At 38.9% G+C, this 15,499-nt stretch overlaps 2 protein-coding genes across 7 annotated transcripts in view; one reads left to right on the top strand and one right to left on the bottom strand.

Annotated features, from left to right (window-relative positions):
- The first annotated feature begins 405 nt into the window (after positions 1–405).
- Positions 406–8,261, top strand: LOC139627013 (LIM/homeobox protein Lhx8). 5 transcript variants are annotated; one of them, XM_071487617.1, is made up of 9 exons: positions 406–604; positions 1,376–1,444; positions 1,988–2,113; positions 2,337–2,458; positions 2,988–3,208; positions 3,685–3,788; positions 4,777–4,872; positions 6,149–6,338; positions 7,573–8,148. In XM_071487617.1, the coding sequence occupies exons 1-9, from the start codon at positions 524–526 to the stop codon at positions 7,647–7,649; spliced, it is 1,086 nt and encodes a 361-aa protein (XP_071343718.1). In that variant the 5' UTR covers positions 406–523; the 3' UTR covers positions 7,650–8,148. The 5 variants fall into 5 exon arrangements, with proteins under 5 accessions (XP_071343718.1, XP_071343714.1, XP_071343716.1 ...); XM_071487613.1 differs by lacking the exon at positions 1,376–1,444 and having other exon boundaries at positions 408–604; positions 7,573–8,260; XM_071487616.1 differs by lacking the exons at positions 406–604; positions 1,376–1,444 and adding an exon at positions 983–1,154 and having other exon boundaries at positions 7,573–8,244.
- A 27-nt stretch (positions 8,262–8,288) lies between these two features.
- slc44a5b (solute carrier family 44 member 5b) overlaps positions 8,289–15,499 on the bottom strand; it is a 33,990-nt gene continuing 26,779 nt past the window's right edge. The window contains exons 15-22 of one of the 2 annotated variants that reach the window (XM_071487611.1): positions 14,904–15,166; positions 14,648–14,742; positions 14,459–14,562; positions 14,248–14,321; positions 13,835–13,905; positions 13,083–13,171; positions 12,808–12,892; positions 8,289–11,074 (exon numbers count right to left, since the gene is read on the bottom strand). In XM_071487611.1, coding sequence (XP_071343712.1) covers positions 10,959–11,074; positions 12,808–12,892; positions 13,083–13,171; positions 13,835–13,905; positions 14,248–14,321; positions 14,459–14,562; positions 14,648–14,742; positions 14,904–15,166 — 897 coding nt within the window. In that variant the 3' untranslated portion in view covers positions 8,289–10,958. Of the gene's footprint in view, positions 11,075–11,222; positions 12,485–12,807; positions 12,893–13,082; positions 13,172–13,834; positions 13,906–14,247; positions 14,322–14,458; positions 14,563–14,647; positions 14,743–14,903; positions 15,167–15,499 lie in introns of those variants that run through there. The other variant, XM_071487612.1, reaches the window with a different exon arrangement.

The following is a 15,499-nucleotide window of genomic DNA, read 5'->3' on the forward strand; positions in this document are numbered from 1 at the left end:
CAAATACTCCAGGAAAGAAACTAAGACAAACACTGAAGCTAATAAAAACTAAACTATAACTAAGCATTTTCAAAAAATAAAAACTGAACACATCCCCTTTTCCCCTTTTGTCCATCTCTTAAAACTACAACTGCTTCTTCATACAAATTCAAGCCAGCCTCGCAGCTGTTTATGCAGAGGGGAGCAATCTCTTCAGAAACTGCACTTTGTGGTTATTATGTTGCCTCCGCGTCACTGTCATTTCAGGAAGCTGGGCAAAGGTGCATTTGAAAAATATTTATAGGAATATAACAGTGACAGACTTTGTTTTCTCCCCCATCAAAGCTGACATAAAGCCACACAACAAGCTTAAGGGAGGCGCGGCCAAAGGAGGACAGGAAAAAAAAAAAAATATATATATATGAGTTATGATCCGCCCTCTAGACACAGCTCAGGGCGCAGGGGCTGACGCGCGGAAAGATCCCGGAGGAGACTTTCACTGCGGAACCGAGGAGCGTCTTCTCGCCTGCCCCTGGATCCGGACATGCGCTGGAAAAGTGAACTCAAAGTGGAGCGCTGCGCTGTTGGCGGGAACCAAAACCAGTCTCTGCTGACCAGCGATGAGGTGAGTCGCGACAGGATCACAGGACGCGGTGCGAGTCGGCGCAGCCTCATCATAGCCGGATCGAACCTCAGATTAAATATTGGTTGAATTTTTTTTTTTTTTTTTTTTTTTGCCAATTAAAGCCGAGTGGGCTTCAAGCCTGTCATTACAGCCGGCCTTCCGCGGGCTGGCAGCTCAGTATTGTCACAATTTGAAGAAATGTCGCAGGAAATTACCCCCCCCCCCCCCTTCCCCCTCCTCCTCCTCCCCCGAATTCTGCAATTAAAACTGAAGTAGTTAATGAGACCTCTTCACCTTTCGGTCGCCCCCGGCGGTAGACGTTTGTCTTGAACTTCTTTTTTTTTTTTTGTTGTGTTTTTTTTTTTTTTTTTTAATTGCTGTTATTAAATAAATCAGCGCCCTTTTCCCCCCACGAGACCTCGCGCTGGGCTGTGTGATTGGCACGTGGGAGTGGGCGCGCCCCCCCCCCCCCACGGCACGCGCGCATCCCGAGCGACTTTTCACGCGCATCGGGAGGACGCGCGGGCTCGAGTGTGGTCTGTGTCTGCAGGTGATGACTGACCTCCTCTGCTTGAAATGTCATTACGGCGATCGTTTTTTTTTGTTTTTTTTTGGGTTCGGCGTTGTCATGGTGAAGAGTGAAAGGCATGATATTTATGGGATGGAGCTGGAGGGGTGGGGGTGGGGTGGGGGGGGGGGGGGGGGGGGGGGGGGGGCATTTAAGGGCAGCCGCGGCGGGGCTGACGGAGAGGCACCGTGTTCCCGCCGCAGCTTCTCGTCATGTGTGAAGAGTGCAAAGGGGAGGAAGGGCTGCTGGGAAAATGCGCTGAGGACACTATGGTAGGAAATGAAATGTAGCTAAAACTTTTTTTTTTTTTTTTTAATTCTTAAATTTTTAAATTTTTAAATTTTTTAAATTTTGTTTTCGAAATAGGCTGAGAACTAACCAGGGCCCGTTTTTGATGTATGGAGGTTTTAAATGAGATGGTCAATTTTAGGCAAACACGCCTTTTAATTTAACATTCAATCTGGAGGCAGCTCTAGAATTTTTTTTTTTTTTTTTTTCGTGAGGCTTACATTAGGCTTTTTGTGACCTGACGTGTGTCGTGTTTGAAGAACGTGAAAGCAAATGAGGTTGAGCCGGAATTTTTTTTTTTTTTTTTTTTAATTTAAAGGCCAGAGTGACTAGAATATGATATGATAGGTACATGATTTATTATGAAGTTCATTTTGCGCACTTCAGTGTTATCATTAGCGGCGGTGACAGGTGAGCCGAGTTCAGACACAGTACAGAGTCCCCTGCCTGCCCTGGCTGTGGGGTGGGGGGGGGGGGGGGGGGTGGTCCTGCGCGTCCTTCTCTAACCGCGGGTCTGATTCCTTCAGGGTGCGGCGGTGGAAGTTTTGGATGAAGACGCGTCGTCGCTGCAGGCGATGGCGTCTGCGCCTCTGCTGGGCCGAACTGTGTGTGCGAGCTGCAGCGAAGAAATTGTGGATAAATATTTATTAAAGGTAAAAAAACAAAAAAAAAACAAAACAAAAAAAAAAAACTCTCCTTTTTGTGCTGCAGTTTTCTCGCGAGGATTGTCTTTCATTTAACTTTGGATTACCGTCTGTTTTTTTTTTTTTCTTCTTCTTCTTCTCTCGTTTGCATTTGGATTTCTGTGGTTTCTGTGTTCACACCCCCTGCCTCCAAACTCGCTGACTTTATATTTATCCACTATCTTTGCTTTAGGTTAACGACTTGTGCTGGCATGTGCGCTGTCTGTCATGCAGCGTGTGCCAGGCTTCGCTTGGCGGCCACACCAGCTGTTACATCAAAGACAAAGAAGTTTTCTGCAAACTGGATTACTTTCGGTATGTGCATCGATTTTCATTCGTGCTGATCAAACGAAAACCGAAGCTACCGAAACGAAATTGTTGCAGAAAGTAAACCTACGAAGATATGAACTGCTTAATAATAACGTGTTTTACATTACATTGAATAATGATAATAATAATAATAATAATGATAATTGCTTTTATCAACTTTACATTTTTATTATTTACATTAAATTAGTGGCCTTCCAAAAAAAAAAAAACGGACGACCAGGGAGTAGCCTAAAGCTGAAAGTCACTTCAAATAAATTCATTTAATTTAACCACAGAGTTCATAAAAGCGTCTGTATGTCTGGGAGTTTTTCTGTAGCGGCATGGGCAACAATTCTTTCATTTTTGGCTGTACAACCCAAATGAAAGATATTGATTAAAAAAAAAAAAAAAAAAAAAAGACTGGCATCATCATCTTAAAATGCAGAAAAGACACCACTGTCAAGTTAAAGCGATGTGAATGCGCTCAGGCAGCTATGTGGGTGTCTGATGTGCTCACCACGACCTTCTCCTGCAGAAGATACGGCACCTGGTGTGCCTGCTGCGGCAGGAACATCCACTCCACAGACTGGGTCCGCCGGGCGAAGGGAAACGTCTACCACCTGGCCTGCTTCGCCTGCTTCTCCTGCAAGAGGCAGCTGTCCACCGGGGAGGAGTTCGCCCTGGTGGAGGAGAAGGTGCTCTGCAGGGTCCACTACGACTGCATGCTGGACAACCTCAAGCGGGCCGTGGAGAAAGGTGCCGTTTTCACTTTCAGTCTGGAAGTTCCTACGGACTTGAACATAGCTTAAAATATTTCCCACGGACTTGTTGCATTTTGCCATGGAAACGGATCAAATGAAATTGATTTGTAAATTAAAACGGCAATTGCACTTCAAGCTAATGAAAAAGAAATTAAATATGCTGTTTCTCCCTGTGTTTTATTGATAACAGATCGTTAGGGCCATGGAAATTTATTGAGATCTAATCTGATCATATACTAAATAAAACATCTGTACATTGTCTTTAGAATATGTATTTAAAAATGATCATGTTTGCTTTTTTTCTTAAGGTGGCTCAATTCAAATATGTTTTTTTTCATGCAGTTCTTTTAATTTTAATATTCCAAAAACATATTGCATTTCAAAGCAGTATATACTATAGGCTATGTTGTGCTCAATACCATGCCCTATTATACCAAAGATTTGAATATGAGAAATTGTTCTTTGTTGCAGGAAACAGTGTTAACATGGAGGGGGCCGTGCCCACTGAGCAGGAGATTAACCAGCCAAAACCCTCCAAGAGAGCTCGGACCAGCTTCACTGCCGACCAGCTGCAGGTTAACATCTGTCCTCTCGTATAACAGACAAAAAACATAGATTTATATTAGCTTAACAGGTTAAATACTGTGTGAATTCTACTGTGGCTTCTAAGGTGGGGAAGAAGGCAAAGGGTAAGGCTGTGAGTCACTTTAATTCATAATTAAAACAAGGTCTATGTCATCTCACAATTTCACAAAAACAACAGAATTTTCCCACACTGGTCTGGCTCGACATGCAAGGAATAACATTCTGTTGGCAAAACACATTTCGTTTATTGCAAAATTTCCCAATTGAAAGACATTAAGCCTTAAAGCATTGGCCCTGGCCTTTAAAATAATATTTGAATTACAAATTTGTGTCATCAAGCTTTAGGGCAGGTTCAGGTGGGCTTACCTTACACTTTCATCAACAGGCACCACTGAGAGCGTACTGCGACTCTCAGACAGCAGAACAGCAGCGACGCTCCTCTTAGAAAGGCACGTGCACTGATTGTTAGAAGCTGCAGCCCTGAGAACTACATTCATTTTTTTCTAATGTTTTTTATTATATCATACTCTGCTGAAGGAAAACTAAAATCAGGTGGTGATTTTAATAAACTATGTTGATTTAGTAAAGCATTTATTCAAATGAAACAGACACTATGCAGGTAACGAGGATGCTGTTTTTTAAATGATACTGTCCTACTGTTTTCCCTCTATGGGTAATAATAATAATCATATGCACCTCGTTCAGGGTAATTTCAATTTGATTTTGTGAACTGTTCATTTGAAGGCAGCATTTAGGTCCACGTAGAGCAACTTGTGGAGAACCTAAATTACTTCAAATGTCACTGTTATAATTACTTTTATCTATGTTAATTTATTTACATTTGGCAGTCAAAAACATGTTTTTCTAGCAGTAGTGATTTTGAATTTGTTCTGCGGGTGAATCATATATTTCCTAATATTACAACAAAGTAAACCTGTCTGACACTGAACTGACTTTCTTTCACCTGGGCACATGCAGGTAATGCAGGCCCAGTTTGCTCAGGACAACAACCCGGATGCCCAAACACTGCAGAAACTGGCAGAGCAGACGGGGCTCAGTCGAAGAGTCATACAGGTCAGTGAAAGATCGGTGCATGAAGGGACGACGGAGGATGGAATATACACCGTATAATCATGCTAATTAGAGAGAAGAAAGAGTTCAATCCTAACCTCTATAGAGGTATATTTGCATAATATGCACCTGCCAGCAATTCAAAACAGGAATTGTAGCATTAAATACACTTCTATTTCAAATAACGTGTAAAATAACTACTAAATTGTGCAATGAATAGCAGAAGAAAGAAAATAAATACTATAAGTCTATAGTTTATCCTGATTCATTGCTTTTCCCTCTCATCTCCCCGACTTTCTCCATCTGACTAACTTAAATTTTTGTGTGTCCATCAGTCTGCATCATCCATAATATATACAGTATATTGTAATATTGGCTTGTGATTATTGATCCATTAGTGTGTAAACAGCATTTTAATGCTATTTACACACTAACTGTGGTAAGGCCAGTTTTAAATACTTAACATACTGCTTCTATTTTATAAGCTGATCATATGTTTTTGATCATATGTAAAATATTAATTGACAAAGTATGCAGTATATATAGCCAACAAATAAAAGTAATAGAATCCAAAGTACAGTATTTTCCTCTTAAATCCAGTAGAGTATAAATACAGTGCACTATAAAATGGAAATAGTCAAGTAAAGTACCTCAATTATCCCCAAGTACAGTACACCACTGGCAAAGGTGTATACCATATTGTGACATCTAGGAAAAGTACAGAGAAATATTTTTACATTGAAAAAAACATTTTTGAAACAAACAAACTGCATCATCTGTCAAAGACAGATGTATTTACAGATGTGTTTCATGTGAGTAGGATTAAACCAAACACACCGCTAACAGTGGTACTTCCAGAACAACAGGCTGACAGTAACACTTTTGGGAAAACACACCTCGGGGCAGATTTGTCACTGTTGCCACTTCAGCCAAGCTAGTGTCTCTGCTGAGGATGTCAGCAAAATGCAAGCTCAGGTGCTGAAAAAAGTAAATGCACCACTGAACTAACATGGAGTGAGAACAGTGTATCATAAGCACATCTTTATAACTGCCGAAAACTACAAGACTGTTTTTACTCACCAGAAGGAAAAGTGACTCCTCACCTTACCTCCATGAAAAATTGATAAAGAGAGAGTTTATTTTGGCAGAGAGATAAAGGTTTGTACAATTTACAACCTGCAAATGCAACCTATTACTACATTGTGACAATGTTTGCCTTTTTAATGCCATGTTGCTTTGAAAAGCTGCCCTACAAAAGCTGTTTGTCCTGTTAACTCAGGTCTGGTTCCAGAACTGCCGAGCTCGCCACAAGAAGCATGTGAGCCCCAACCACACCTCCAGCACCCCGATGACCTCGCTGCAGCCCAGCCGCCTGTCCCAGCCCACCCCAACACCCGAGGAACTGCAGTACACAGCCTACGGAGGCCCGGAGGGATCAATGCTCTCTGCACTACACTCCTTCATAGACAGTGAGAACCAGACTTTTTATGAATTATTATCTGAGCGATTTTGATTGATTTTTCCTGTCTTTGGCTAAATGTTGTGTGATAAAACTGTTGATAAGGTTTACACTGCTTACCAGAAAAAAAGAACAAAAACCTATATGTGAAATTACTATTTTTACATTTTAAGTATTATGTTTCTTTTCTACATGTAGTATAAAACCCACATATGGCATCAGAAATGTTTCACACGTGATTTACCAAGGGAAATGAACAAAAAAGCACAAGTGAAATTCATGTTTTCCCATGAGATACCTTACATTTGTCGTGAAAAGCAAATAAGCCAAGACTTGATACCAAGGACGTTCTATTGCGTACAGAGGTGTATCACCTGAGGAAATATTTACTATTATAAACACGATTTTCAAGTCACCAGCTGCACAGGTTTTTTTTTAAATAGAACATTCTCTGAAGCATTTTAACTAACAAGGGGCACTAGGAAAGGCTGCCAGTGACCTCTTTCATGTGTTGAAAATGAGAGCAAAATATAAACTTAGTTTATATGCTGATGATTTGATGTTATATTTGCACTAAAAAACATTTAAAAATCTCTCTGAAAAAGTATGAAGGAGATCATAAAGGGTTTTTCTTAAATATCAGGCTATGAGATGAACACTGAGAAGGAAAATTATATAATATCTCTCTTTGTTTACTAAACCAAAAGGAGGAATAAAATGTCTTTAATGATATGGTTACTCACATCCTTTTTTTCTTGTTGCTAGCAATCTTTGTTCAGTCTATTTCTTCTCATTTTCTTGTATTTATCACAAAATGTTTTTAGAAATATAACATTTGATAATTTCTGGAACATCGCATCAGTCACCATAAATTTAGAAGAGGAAATATAAAAGCTTTCAGAAGCTGGTCATAACAACCACAGTGTGCCCAGTACCAGAAAAATTGTCATTTATTTTTGTAAAAATATAGGTGATACTAATAGAGAACAATTTAAATAATCAGGATTTTGTTATTGCTGAGAATAATCTATATTACTACTTATCAAATAATATACCTAAGACAAAATAAGCTTAAAGATGGTAGGAAAGCTTTCCCACTGTCTTAATGAAACTTTTTGTTGTACACTGTATATTCATGTTAGTTATGGAAAATGGATTTAGAAATACTAAAACAAAAATAACACGTCACTTCCAAGTTCACGTGTGAATTAATGTAATGACTAGTGCTCTGTGTGTGCCCGCAGTACACCCCCCTCCATCCATGTTTCAGCCGCTGCTGCCAGCCCACGCCATGACCTCCCTGCCTGTGTCTCACGCCTGAGCAGCTAAAACACACAAACACACACACACACACACACGCGCGCACAGACACAGAAGCCTCAGACATCACCAGCGTTCATTAGTAGCCGCAGTATTCAGATCTTGATGGTAAATATAATTTAATTTTCAATGAAACCTTAAAACCATTTCTTTTCTTAAACCATCAGTAGTTCATTACATGTTTATATTTTTTGAAAACACTGAATTCATTGCTGAGCATTACCATGGATGAGTATAATTTACAGTCCTAAATGTACTGTATAATGTGGAAATGGAAAAGTTTCAGTGTAACTCATAGGAATGTGACATATGACATTATAGATTTATATTTGTTTGTGTTGTTGGTGACACAGTTTGACCGTGCTACTCTGAGTGAAAACCATCAGACCCCAAATGTCAGCTCCTTATGAAGATGAACTTGAAATTGTTTGTATAGCAGTGTTTGAATATTGCAATTTAATTTATTTATTGTATGTGAAGTCAGTTTTGAAAATAAATGTCTAATTTCACAAACCTGGGCTACGTTTGAATGACTGATTTTACACAACAGCTTGGATCCAATGACAGCTGACACGGTGCTGTGTTTATGCCTCCATGTGCAAACATTGAATTTAGGAAGAAAGTAGTAGTTTTAAGAAGGTTTGTGTAGTACAAAAACAATTTATTGATAAAAACAGAAGAAACAAAGCACATTTATATTATGAATATAAACATAGACAATGTATTCTGTTAAAAAAATAGATGCAACTTTTACTGTATAAATACGCAGCTTTCTGTACAAATGAGCTGCAATAAATAAAATATTTTGGAGTGTAGCTCATCTTTCTGTTGATTGACGGATTACAACACTGCATCTTCAGTTTGACTTTTATGAGTTTGCATTTGCAGTAAGAAAACTGACGCCCATTCTAACAGAGAGAGAGGTTTTACTTGTGTGTACTTGTTGTCTGTGGTTGACCAAAAGAATCTAATTTCCAGACATGGGAGGGAGGGGAAGCATATAAAAACACAGTTTTTACTTCACTTATCAGATCTTAGGTATTTACCCTCATGGGAATGAAACTAAACCTGAGCTGCATGCAGAAAAAAGATACAAAATTCAACAAACAGTAGTTTTTCAGTATATAAAAAATGAATAACATGCCACATGCATAATATGCCACAGTGAGCACTACATGCATCATTTCTCTCTTTTCAAATACACAAGCAGAGTTGTTTTGCTTTTATTGAATGGTTAATGTTGTACATGTTACAGCATGTTCAGCTCAAACAGGGGTAGAAGGTGTGTAAGTCTGGCAGTGCTGTCACTCTGAGGCACAATGAGGGTAGGTTCTCAGGTTTGACAAACACAATACAAAGACTCACAAACATGAGCTGGTTCTCAAAGATCTAAAGGTCAGTATCATACAGAGTGAGGCATAGATCCCTTTTGGAAAAAAAAAGAAAACCTGATCAAAAGTTTGATGTCTGAAGAATACAAGGACACAGTGTGTGAATCTGCCAAGAGCTGTGTCATCCATTTAGCTCATCAGCTAGCTTAACAACAGCCTGCTAACACCCAAACTGCATCTATCTCATTCTGCAAAGACATTCATCAAGAATATACAGGATTCTGGCTCCAAGACAGAGGAGGAGAAAGATCAGAAAAACATTCAGATCATATGTTGATGCCAAATCTGATCTTATACTTCATGAAGCAACCAATGCAATATATAGAGATTTTTTAAAACTCATTAAATTAATCTGATTAATAAAATATGTTGTATTTGACTAAAATGCTTGTTACTCTATAATACTATGCGGGACCAACACCACTTTGGCTCAATAAAAAGGACCCATAGTGAAAAAAACAATTGTTTCAAATGATGTACAAAACTCAAACAAGAAATTCTGGTCTTATATTTTGTTCAATAATTGACAAAATTAAAGTGATGGTCTACCCAAATTCTGTCTTGTTAGTAACAAAGTTTTACCCACTGTAGGGTTGAAGCTTCAGTGGCTATGATGGTCTGAAATACTAAGTTTATAATTTTGGAAAAATAATCTAAAAAGGATTACAGAAACTTCTTAAACCAATCCAGCAGTTTAGACAAGTTTCTCTGTTTTCGATAATTTTGAAAATTTAGTAGTATTGGATTACAAACTGTAACTGATGTGAACTTCAGCTGACCAGCGAAGGAAACCACGTGGAACAGTCACATCTCAAACCTACAGGAGGTGATGCTAAAACTAATACAATTTTGGGGAAGTATCATTTTAAGAGCAGCCAATCACCAAATTAAAAATGTTGTGATTGTCCTAATTATTGGTTTTGTGCTTTTTCTTCTCAGTCACAGACACGTGCCCGTATCAGCAGCATGTTAAAAAGCAAAGAAATCGCACATGTGCAACAGGTACAGGTTCAGTGTTATTTGGTGCTTGGACACACCGGTTGACTCCAAGAATAAACCTATGATTTTTTTTTTGTTTATGTGGTGTTTTTGCCAACGTCTAAACACAGAACATAACAAGTTTTTCAAAAACTTCAGACAAACATCTTCAAATGTAAACTATGTAGCTGCAACATGCAATTAGACACTCAATGTGGCAATTCTAAGAGAAAGGCACTTAAGAATGAAGCAGCACTCTGAACTGCTATGCCATTATGTCCTTGACACTGAAATATGAAAACAGTCTACACAAAACGGTGAATATTTCTCTCAATGTGAGACACTCTTGGGTCAAAAACTGTGTTAACAATACACAGATGAGCTGACATGAGACAATTTCATGGAAAAAACTTGTTCTATCAGGCATGCATGCAGCCCGAGTAACAGCACACATAAGATGTCTTGCAATGACTGGCACCCCCAAGTGGTGAAAACTGTCATCTACAAGAGCTCAAGAACAAAAACAGCTGAGGTTTAGTACAACCTCAATAAAGAAAGAAATCACTTATTCCAGTAGGAACTCAGTGTGTAGTATGAATGTGGCTGTGTATAGATTTGACTGTGTAAAGTCTGTGCTGCAAACCATATTTCACTGATACATTTAAAAAAAATATTTACAAGATTTTTTATGACTTTGTCTTATCCATCCATTACAAAGATTTTTTTAGACTCCTGGAGTTAGATAGCAATACCAAAGAACTACCAAATCCATAAATTATGAGTATGGGTGAGTCAGATTGTTAGATCTCCTTATCTACAGTTTGTCCATTATAGTGTACAGGTGCAATTTATGTACACTTCAATTACATTTGGCAAAATGCTTATTGCCACATGGGCTTGTACCATGGTCTGGTGAATGACTCCCAGTCTTTCTACTTCCCTCACCTTTGCCTTTGTTTGTGTCTGAGGATGTTCTTCTTGTTAAGGATGGTCTTCAAGGATTTGTTCATGTAGAATGGCCGCTCAGGGGTGCCGTTGTTCACCTCCAGATCCCACACTAGGAGGCAGCAGCAGCAGAAATTAGTTAAAATCACAGTTGAGAAAATCACTTAGTACATCAAAGTTAAACCCTGATATTTCTGGTCATCTTTAATTGTCAAATTAAAACCAAAAGCAAGGTACTTTGAAAATGCACTGGACAATACTTCAACCATTTATGTTTATTCAAAAAAATGATTCACATTTTCATTGGATTTCATAGATAAAAAAAATTCCCCTATACAAAAAGAACACTGAATTACCTCCTGACAGATGTGTGTATTATATTTAGTATTAAAACAGCACTACATCTGAACCATCCAATAAAAAATTTACCAAAAATGGCTTTGACATCCTTTTATAAACTGTATCGCAAAGGTTCCTGGTGTTAGGTCTAAAACCACAGAAACATTTTCTTTTTTTTCACAACTAGGCACATAAACTAGTGGCTGCATTCAGAAGTTTCCTGAAAACTGTCAGGTTCTATTCAAATTTTAAGCAAAAACCATATAATGTGTTTTGAAGTCTTGACCTCCCACAAAGTCTCTGTCTGGTTTACAGTACATCTATGAGCATAATGGAAACTTTGAAATGATTGTGACCTTTTTTTAATGATGTAAGAGAAACCTGTTTTGCCAAGTGCAGTAATACACACCATTTTTGGATTTGTGTGTCTGTGTTAGTATAAATACAGTGGATCAAAACAACCTATAAAAACAATGGTAAACATCAACAGCCAGCAAAATAATCATGCTAGGCAGATGAAATAAATCACATGGTTCTTTTCCCATATGTGAAAGTGCATACAAAACATGATTTTACACTAGAAGACCAAAGTGCGACAAGAGGGTGCCCCATAAGTCCACCACTGTTTTTCAATGGTGATACCTTATGCCATAGTCCATCAGTGGCATCTGTACATTTTAAGGTCCTCATGTTTGTTTGGGTAAAATGCTTTTATCATTTTTATCTCAGTCTGTGCATCCATCCTGTGAGTTGACAAGTACCCTCTCAATAAGGCAGAGGTCAGCAGAAAATACAGAAAAGAAAAAAAGAACAAAAAGTGTGGCAGAAAAAAGGCAAGTATCTGAGTTGGCTCAAGAGAGGAAGTGTACAGAGGTCTTTTTCTAGTCCCCCATGCCTTTTCTGTGAGGAACTGAAGTAAAAGCACGTCCTTTCATGTCCAAGTCATCCCAGACCAGGCTGGGATGCATCCAGCTCTGATGTTTAGCCCTACAGTACTCGCTCTCAACCGTTCAGACTCCCACGCATACGGTGGATATGGAGAAGTGAGTAAAATGGCTGCACATTGCTCAGGAGGCAGCACACGATTTGGCACCCTCCTCTCCTTTGCGCAGGATCTTGTGCAAGCCAGGAGACATATAGTAGGGCCTGGAGGAAGACCCATCATTCCTCTCCAGGTCTTCACCTGAGACCAGGCCCCAGCACAGGAAAGGAGGAGAAGGAATAGTAGATAGCACACAGAGAGACAGCCAGGACAAGAAAAAAAGCAAAGGCTTAGTGGAGACAAATAAACACGGACATGCAGGAATTAAAGAGTAAGAAACAGTGAATGAGCAGAAATCAGTTATAGTTATGATTTGAAGCCAGTTTTAAAGAGGGAAAGAGTTATATTCAACTGCTGACAGGCCACTTGACATTTAATCTTTAACCATCATAGCTGTGATCAGTAGAAGTAGTCAATATTCTAACACTGTGTCATGTGGAGTACTTAAAAACCTGCATACTTACAAAAGCACAGGAACAACGTGTCCACGCACATGGCATAGACGTTAAAAAAGCCATGTGCAATCATGTAAGATCCAAATATCACCGTCTGAAAGAATCAACAGGTCACAGTCACTATGCAGTGTATTGTCAGCAACTGTCTTGCATGTCTGTTTTATTATGTGAAAACAAAAATCTGCATACCAACAAACACCAAAAGCATCAGAAAGAATCTAAAGCACTGAGTAATATGTCCTGGTACAATTACTTATTAAATAGCCCACAGATGAATTCCTCACCAGAAGGGGCACCCAGTAGTAATTTAGGGATGGCACCTCCTCTTGAATGACTGGTATTTGACGTGTGAAGAAGAAAAATGCGAGGACACCTGAAAAACATAAAAATGTCTAAATAACCACTAAGACCATTTTCCTAAGATATATACACTGTATATCAAAAACGTACAAGAAAGAATGAGAATTGGTGGTTCACATGAAATACAGCATAATATCACATACCATTACTTAAATATATGTAAGGATTTTGGACAACTCAGCTAGGAGGGTTTTAGCTGATACACAAATAATTCTCCTCAGACTTTTTAAACAGGTGGTTCCAGAGAGGCTATAATTTGTTGAAAGGGGGGAACTACGAGATTCAGTTCAATAAATCACACATTAGTGAAAGATTAGTAGCAAGCTACTGTAAGTGGTTAGGTAGTGTAATAAATGAACTAACATTAATTTTTCTGTACAGGGCTTTTTAAGGCTGACTACTAGGATTAATTTGGATTTATGTTTAAATTAAGATCTCATAACTTGGCCTGAATTTAACGCCCCCTACAACCGAATTTAAGTCAAACAACTTATGGCTGTGACTTAAAGTTGTAAATGTTAATTTATAATGACACAAAATAAGTGGAAATGGAGTGCACGCATGGCAAAAAATAACTGGAAGTGAGACGATTTATTGTCCTTCTCATCCTGTCTGCTCAGCTACTTTTCTTCTATGTTTATGTCACTTCATGGACTGCAGATGGCAAGAAACTCACCAATGCTTCCTGAAATTAGCAGTTTTCCCAAGAAGAGCAGAAAGTCTGTCACCCTGTCCAGGACAGCCACCCTACAGAGACAAGAGCCAGAATGGAAGAGAAACACATTAGAGAAGACACCATCATGTATTGAGACACAGACTCAAGGGAAATCTACAAATTGGCACACACCATTAAATACATAGAGGCGAGTTAAAAAAAAAAAAGTTAATTAGGAAAAATTTGCAATTACTTTAGACACTTATTTCTTGATTGTTTCACCAACTTGTATACAGTCAATTCATAACTTTTTAATTGTTCAGATATTATTCATTATGTTGGCATCTTAACAGATTTATTAATAGAAAAACCCATTAAATCATCTGTACTCTGACCCTCGATATGTGTAGCATGAATGTAACAAAATGTCTCACCGAATAACATTCCTCATCAAGAGGAAGAAAGCGTCCTTGGAAGAGGTGCAGAAGTTCTTCCCATATATTGCTATCTGTTGGGGAAACAAGGTAGATAGGGCTTAGTAGAGGGTAATTAAACATTGGGGTACAAACCAAGCCAATGAAAAACTGAGCTGCAGATAGATACTTGCATCCAAACTATTGGCAAAGCAGATGCTCCACCACTCACCATAATGTATGCATTTCTGTTTATAAACTTGATGAAATGTTCCAGGCACCAGAAGCAGCATTTGAGGCAGCAAAGCAGGTATCGAGCACAGGCATTTTGAGAACCTGGAAAAATATAGATTATCAATTGAAATAATTATTAAATTATTAAATTGTGCAAATATCTGCGTCTTTAACACTCACAGCTTACCTTTCAGTTTGTGATCCAGGTACTCGAGAACAATTCGGACCATCTGCACCACAGCAATGATCAGAGAACCAAAGGCGAGGGAACCTGTGTGATAACTGTCATACGAGATGAAATGGAACAATGGATCTGAATAATTGTGTAGGGAGTGTGTAAAACTCTATTTTATCTTTTATAATACACGCAAACTAAAGAAAAACCTGTCAACTTCTTAATAGATTCATCTGATCCTGTCAATTGTAAATTTCATGCACTCTACCGTATGGCTCTGCTAAATGAGGAGTAGAGGGGGCAAGCAGGGATGTCGTTTGGCTTCTTCAGGGCCCAGTAGTAGGAAGCGAAGGCCCCAGCCAGGGTGCACTGGCCCAAGGCGATGGTAAAGTTGACCAGCCAGAGGAACACGAACAGGTTACATAGATGGAGGACTAAGATGTAGCGGTGGTACACGCTCTCCCCACCATAGAAGGCGAACATGCATTGTGACCCAGGGCACACTTTGGTGATGTTGGTCTGACTGAAGGTCTGGAAGAAAGCAACAGATTTAATCTTGATGTGCTGTCAGATGGTTATGTAATGTCAGCTTAAATATTTCTGTTACACTTACTTTATGACAAGTAGCTCTAAATCACAGAAAAACACTGTCACTGTTCTCTTGTTTTTCCTCTTTTGCACCTCCATTTTGCATGCTAATGAATCATTTCTCAATGTATGGCTCTGAGGTAATCCCGTATTTACTCAACGCTGTGTGACCACATAGCGTATCAATCCTTTTAAAAGCTCACATTACTATGCGCAAGCCAGGGAGGGCAGGCAGGCTGATAATTAACATATGTCAAATAGGCGTTCATGGCTGTC

Source organism: Trachinotus anak, unplaced genomic scaffold (genome assembly GCF_046630095.1).
Source record: "Trachinotus anak isolate AG129_WGS33_773 ecotype Australia unplaced genomic scaffold, CSIRO_AGI_Tana_v1 ptg000010l, whole genome shotgun sequence".
NCBI classification, from domain to species: Eukaryota; Metazoa; Chordata; class Actinopteri; order Carangiformes; family Carangidae; genus Trachinotus; species Trachinotus anak.